General features: G+C 41.4%; 1 protein-coding gene across 2 annotated transcripts in view; it reads left to right on the forward strand.

Annotated features, from left to right (window-relative positions):
• The window catches only part of phf19 (PHD finger protein 19), a 54,347-nt gene that overhangs the window by 20,105 nt on the left and 26,742 nt on the right, over positions 1–7,500 (forward strand). For both annotated transcript variants that reach the window (XM_063195740.1, XM_063195741.1), the window contains exons 9-10: positions 2,556–2,676; positions 4,365–4,429. In XM_063195740.1, coding sequence (XP_063051810.1) covers positions 2,556–2,676; positions 4,365–4,429 — 186 coding nt within the window. The remainder of the gene's footprint in view (positions 1–2,555; positions 2,677–4,364; positions 4,430–7,500) is intronic.

Here is a 7,500-nt window from a genome sequence, read left to right on the forward strand (position 1 = left end):
GTAAATAAACAACGACGCATGGGGTGCCGGGTCAGCCAGGTGGGAAAAAAGAGATCTTGATGTAGACGTGCCCATAGCCTTGCCTACTTGGCGTGATGCAGATGACTGTGATGCGTGTTCATTGTACATGTATGTAGGCATGGCAGATTTTAAATGCAGGTCTGTTGATTGTGTTGGGCTATAATATTTTTTCTATAACCTTGCGAGCCGCCAAGTCAGGCATCGCGAGCCGCCTGAGGCTTGCGAGCCGCGCAATGAGTAACAGGGGTATATACTATACCATACTCTATGCTATATTATATTATACTTTATTATATTATACTCTGCTGTGCTATACTATGCTGTATTATTCAATACCACAGTACACAACATTTTCATGCAGTCCTTCATTTCAGACACTCTGAAAAGCAAGGAAGCTAGAGCACCAAGTGTAAATTCCATATGGCAAGTGCAATTTTGCATGGAGGTGGAAACAATGGAATCCTATTTACGCCTCTGATTCCCTAATTTTTGCATATCACACTGCATACATCTCCTTTTCGAATCTACTGTAGTTTTTCCCACTCAAAAGGTCCCACTATGTCTACTACCACTTTGTGTTTCCCACAGTAACAGTAGTGTCACAACCCAAGATTCACACTATGCAATTGTCACAGTGGGTTTACAATTGCGAACTGTTGCTTACAGTAAACGGAGTGTCACAACACTGCGATTAATACGCACATTTCTCACAGTAGGTGTACCATTGCAAAATGCTGCTTACAGCGACAGCAGTGTCACAACCCAGATATTTACCACGGCGATAATCACAGCAGGTGTTCTGTTGCTTGCAGTAATGGCTGTCACAACACAGATAAATGCATTCCCACAATACTCATAATACTGTAGTTGTGCTCGTTCTGCTATCTATATGGTGCCCACAGTAACCACCGTGATACACCGTTGTAATGTGAGAATAGTGCTGGAATGATTGTTGCACCGGCATTTTGCACTCTGCTTGTACAATGTATGTATATAATTTCACGTCGCCTGTTAGCAAAAGCTCAGTGATAGTGATATTTTATCCCAAGAAATTGGATATGTTTATTATAATAGACAGATGTGTATGTCCACGTACAGTACATGTACTGTGGATACAGTTGCAGCTCTATTATAGCGTATGCCTCTTTATGTTTGCAGAAACCACATTATGTTTGTCTATCTTACTGAATGACATAACAACAAAGTGAGCCATTTTGAAACTGAACAAGAAGCTGTCATTAGTTTGTTTTGAAGTTGAACTTATCTTTGACAGATTTGTTGCATGCCTTGTAGGGGCTGGGAGAGTATTTCTGTTCAAGCTCTGTGCACGCTGCCTAATGTTGCCTACCCTTCCCAACCGCAGAACCAACAGGGATGGCATTGGAATGGTTTTGCATGAGCAAATTGCCCAAACGAGGACACTGTCTGCAAGTGTCCAATAGGCGTTCCATGCCTTCCATGTTTTCAGACATACTGAAAAGCTTCCTGGTTCATGTGGCTGGTGAATTCTCACCGCAAATGACACATGCAATTTTGCATACAGAGAAGGAAATAGTTTGGTGCTCTTACGGTTTCTGCTTCCATAATTTACGCATACATCACACGGCAGGAATCTGGTGAAAATAACCACACTCAGGAAACCACATGGAAATACAGTGAATAGATGCATGATAGATGGGTGATACATAGATACAGAGAGTAGCTAGTAGATAGAGAGTGCACTGTGTGCTTTCCAGCATGGTCCTTTGCCGACCCTTCCCCGTCTCTCTCTGTCAAACTATCCTGTCACTAGTAAAGTCTAAAAGACCAAAACATGTCTTGAAAAAATAGTATAGTCTAGATGTAGCCAAATGGTCTGGGAATTGGTTTTGGATCAGAGACTTGCTGGTTTACATTTCATGTCCGAAATGCCCTTGAGCAAGGCCACTAACCCTAAATGCTTTAGGGACTGTAACCAATACCCTGTACCTAAATACAGTACCAGTAAGCTGCTGAATGAAGGCATCTTCTATTGTCAATAATGTCTGTGAATAAAATGTGGTATGGAAATATAATGTGTAGCACAGCATAACATCATACAATAGCATAGTGTGCCCAGATGTTAGGTGTCTTGTAATGGCTATGTTGTATTGTCTCCCTCAAGGCTATTGGATCATGTTCAAATAACGGAAACGGTGCGTGCGTGCGTGCATGCGTGTGTGTGTGTGTGTGTGTGTGTGTGTGTGTGTGTGTGTGTGTGTGTGTGTGTGTGTGTGTGTGTGTGTGTGTGTGTGTGTGTGTGTGTGTGTGTGTGTGTGTGTGTGTGTGTGTGTGTGTGAATGCGTGTGTGTGTGTGTGTGTGTGTGAATGCGTGTGTGCGTATGTGTGGGTGTGTGCATATTTGTGTGTGTGTGTGTGTGTGTGTGTGTGTGTGTGTGTGTGTGTGTGTGTGTGTGTGTGTGTGTGTGTGTGTGTGTGTGTGTGTGTGTGTGTGTGTGTGTGTTTGTGCCTGTGCCTGTCTATGTGCATGTAACTGTCTTCTGCTGCGTTCCCAGGGTGGACGTGGTCCAGCTGGCGCTGTATAACCTGGGGGTGCAGAGCAAGAAGAAGTACTTTGAGCTGGAGGAGATCCTTAACTTCATCACCACCAACTGGGAACACTTCCAACTGGGAAAGGTGACAGCTCAACACTTTTTCTCTGTCCACATTCCACCATCATCCCTTCTTCTTTTCTTTGGCTAACACCCTGGGGCTGAAATGAAAGAAAAAGTGAAAACTGTGTAGACTTTTTAGAAAAACCACTCTTCCTTTTTGCCCAGGAACAAGTCTGCAGGGCATACTCTCAGTTGGAGAAAATGTCAGCGTGATTTTCCGCCTTTCCCCTCAGAGTTCGATTCTATTGGGGTTTTGGACACACAGGCTGAAAAGTTCACTGATTCACTACACAGAGTACCCTGGCTGTTGCTGCAACAAGCTCTGTGTCTGGCCCACCTACTGTGGGCGTTTGAACCCACGTCTATTATTGTACAGAGCCTAAAACTTAAAACAGGGACTCGATTATTTTCTATACTTAAGAATTCCCCACGATAGGATACGATTCGATTCGTTTTTTTGCAATTACTTTTCTACTTCTATTATGTTATGGAGCAAGGCCATTGGACAGGGGCCAGCGATTCGATTATTTTCGATACTTAAGAATGCCCCACCATACGATACGATTCAATTCAATCGTCGGCCATAGGGTCGATGCATCGATACATTTCGATTATTATTTACACCCCTAGTTATCACCTCACTGTCACCAAAATTGTAATGACCAAGCCTTAATCTGTTTCTTAAGGATTTTGGTAATGTCGTAACAATGTTGCTGTTGAGTCATTTCAGCAATGAGTGAAGAAACGTGCAAAGAGGCTACATGACTCTGGTCGAACCTACAACCAGCTAAGCTACCAGTGGGGTCAGTGACAGAACTAGTGCGTCTTTTCCTTATTGGGTCTGCCCAGTCGAGCCGTTACACAATTTTCATTGGTAGTGCTGCTGGGGCGTGGACGGGACTTGAAATGGAAAAGATAGGCAGCATGGCCACACTGACTTGATGGGAAGGACCATTATGTAGGATGGTGACCACAGTAGGCATTGCAACTATACTATACTGACATTACCCAAAGTTGATCTTTTCAAGAATATTTACTTGGTAAAAAAACTAATATTTACTGGTCTTACCAATGTATGGTATGTTTTACAGCTAAATATGTCTATTACTGGAGATGTCTATCTCCTTTCAATAAATGAAAACTGTAATTTTCCTTATCATAATAAGATTTTGGTGGATAGACAACGTTTGTGAATGGGTACCATACAATAAAACGTTATAAACTCTAATGTAATTTGCATCCAATGTAGTGAACTACTAATGTATGCATTGACTGTGTGTAAACCTTTTGAATAGACGGACCACTCTGAAGTGCAATGCTCAAAGTGTTTTGTATTTTTGTGTTCCTTCTGGGTCATGTGGTGTTTTCTTCTGAATAGTTTTGATATTTGATGATATTTTGTGTGTATCATTATTGTCACACCTGGGTGGCTGTTTTGCTTTTAGTGAATCACACTATGATTGTCTTTGCAAAAAGCCCCATCATCTTGCAAGGCTGCGTGTAATTTTGGAAAGTAACCTCGTTAGAGTGTCTGCAGAGGGTAACCTTCAAACACATCACCCAAGTCATCAAGAACAATCTGCTCTGTTCTTAGCTGTCAGATGGTGAAAAATTGGCGAAGCGAATTCATGGTGTTTTTCTGTTTGTGTGTCTGTGTGTGTGTCTCTCTCTCTCCCTCTCTTCTCTCTTTGGGTGTGTCTGTGTTTGCAGCTGTCAAACACACCTCCAGCAGAAACAGGGGAGCATATCCTGGATGCACTCAACAACAAAACCAAGTAGGACATATTCTCTCTCTCTCTCTCTCTCTCTCTCTCTCTCTCTCTCTCTCTCTCTCTCTCTCTCTCTCTCTCTCTCTCTCGACCTTTTTTTTTACTCTGCTGCGCAATTCTCTCAATAATTCATCATTTTCCTCAATCTTACAGAGCTTTCCACCTCTTTCTTTATCTTAATGCCTCTCATTGTAGCTGTTTCTAACAAGCTATTTTTTTCTGTTTCTTCCTTCTGTTCCCTCTGCCCATTGTCATCTCTCCTTACATGTGTCTGTCTAACTTTCCCATAGGAAAATAAAACATACAGTCCCAAGAAAAAGTTTGTACACCCTTTGAAATTTCTTACCTTTCTGTTAAAATTGGTCATAAAACATGGTCTGATCTTCCCGGAAATCACAAGAAGGAACAACCAGAGTCTGCTTTAACTAATTCAACCCCAACATTTACACGTTTTCATATTTTCATTGGCCATAAGATGTAAACATTCACAGGACAGCAAGGCATAAGTAAGTACACCCTAGCATTCAATAGGTTTTAACCCTAAGTTAGTCACAATAACCTCAACCAGATGTTTCCTGTAGTTGCAGATCAGATTAACAAAACAATCTGGATTTATCTGGTCTCCCTCTTCTTTAGAAAACTGCCTCTCGTCAGCAAGGTTTGTGGGATGTCTGGAGTGCATAGCTTTCTTGACTTCATGCCATATAATCTCAATTGTTTTTTGTCAGGGCTTTGACTGGGCTATTCCAGAATGTGTATTTCATTATTATGAAGCCATTCTAAAGTCGATTTGCTTCTAAAGTATGGGTTGTTGTCACATTTCAGGATCCATACTCTTGTGTGCTTCAACTGTTTGACAGACTATCTCACTTTTTTCTGTAAAATATCTCGATAAACTTCTGAGTTCATTGTTCCACTGATAATAGCAAGCTGAAAAGGGCCTGAGGCAGGAAGGTAGCCGCATATAATGATGCTCCCGCCACCATACTCAAAGGTGGAGATGATGTTTTGGTGAAGGTGTGGTTCTCCAGTTCTCCTCCAAACATGACATTGTGTGTTCCCCTGAACAATTCAACTTTGGTTTCAACGTTGGTCTACAGAATATTTTGCAGTAATTCTATGAAGCATATAAATGCTTTTTCGCAAACCTCAAAGGTGCAGCAATATTTTTTTGGTCAGAAACCCCATTAATTAATCCCAGAATTAATCCCATTTTTAGCGATTCTTGGTTACATCTCCTCTTCTGAGTATGGTGGCGGGAGCATCATTATATGCGGCTTCCTTGCTGCCTCAGGCCCTTGACAGTTTGCTATTATCAGTGGAACAATGAACTCAAATTTATTGTGATATTTTACAGAAAAAATGTGAGATAGTCTGTCACACAGTTGAAGCACACAAGAGTATGGGTCCTGAAATGTGACAACAACCCATACTTTAGAAGCAAATCGACTTTAGAATGGCTTCATAATAATGAAATACACATTCTGAAATAGCCCAGTCAAAGCCCTGACAAAAACAATTGAGATTATATGGCATGAAGTCAAGAAAGCTATGCACTCCAGACATCCCACAAACCTTGCTGACGAGAGGCAGTTCTCTAAAGAAGAGGGAGACAAGATACAAACAGATTGTTTTGTTAATCTGATCTGCAACTACAGGACAAGTCTGGTTGATGATATTGCAACTAACTGAGGGTTAAAACCTACTTAATGCAAGGGTGTACTTAATTATGCCCTGCTCTCCTGTGAATGTTATGGCCTTATGACCAATAAAAATATGATAACATGTAAATGTTTGGGTGGAATTAATTAAAGCAGACTCTGGTTGTTCCTTCTTGAGATTTCCGGGAAGATCAGACCATGTTTTATGATCAATTTTGACAGAAATGTAAGAAATTTCAAAGGGTGTACAAACTTTTTCCTGGGACTGTACATTAAACTACTGTATCTACAGTGTATATGTGACTTGCAATCCGTGTGTGGAATAAAGAAATGGGAGTCTTCCAAGACGGAGCCTGCGCCTTTTAAAATGGCTATAGTCGTTTGGTGGTGCGTTGGCTTTGGAATAACGGCAGTTAGTAAGTCAGTTAGACACAGCATATAAACTACAGAGGGCACTGGGCAGGGAGACGCAGGGAAGAGAGGTGACATAAAAGTGGGCCCACTTTTTTGGGGCATCTCTTTTCAGTTTTGATTGTGAGCTTCAGTCTTGCTGATTTTGAATAAAGAAATGGGCCACTTATATAGTAGTATGTGGCATATGAGCATTGTATTAGTCCATATGCATATACTCCCTTTTCCATCTCTCTGCCTACTGCATCTATTGTCACCACTCTTCCCTGGGTCTCCCTGCCCAGTGCCTTCTGCATTTTTATACAGCAAGCTGGGTCTGACTTTGTACTGCATTAGGTTGGGGGAGGAGGGAACTGCTGTCCAGGAGACAGATGGAAAGAGTTAAAAAAAAGCCATAGTTACAAAAGTCATACAAATGCATAAGCGATTTTGCGTGTATGCATGCGTAGGTGCGTGCGTGCCTGCAGGCGTGTGTGTGTGTGTGTGATGTTGTTTTTATGAAGTCACAGGTTCAGAGGCAGCTGTAGCAGATTTTCCACAAAAGTCCACATTATCATATTTATCACCTTTAGCACATTATCATATTTATACTTTTTTTATATTTATCACATTGCTCTATTTATCATAACTCTTTAGGGGTGCCGTTGGTGCTGACTGTGGAATACATGGGGGTTTAGGTTCACTATGCTTACACATCCATCTAAAGCTTCCTGTGGTCTTAAAATGACATTACGATGCACTTCACGGATCAACACATGAATATATATAGACAGTTTTAGATCGTCCTGGTACGTTTCCATGACGCTACACTGCCCCTTAAATGGTAATATGACTTCTTCTTGTCCTTGTGTTCTTGTGTACTTTATTGTCAAAATCCACAGAAGTTTTAAATTGCGTTGTTTCCAATGTGCAGTTAAAGTTAACATCTAGAGAATACATTGTCAATCTCACACACACACACACACACACACACACACACACACACACACACACACACACACACAC

Source organism: Engraulis encrasicolus, chromosome 3 (genome assembly GCF_034702125.1).
Source record: "Engraulis encrasicolus isolate BLACKSEA-1 chromosome 3, IST_EnEncr_1.0, whole genome shotgun sequence".
In the NCBI taxonomy this organism is placed as follows: Eukaryota; Metazoa; Chordata; class Actinopteri; order Clupeiformes; family Engraulidae; genus Engraulis; species Engraulis encrasicolus.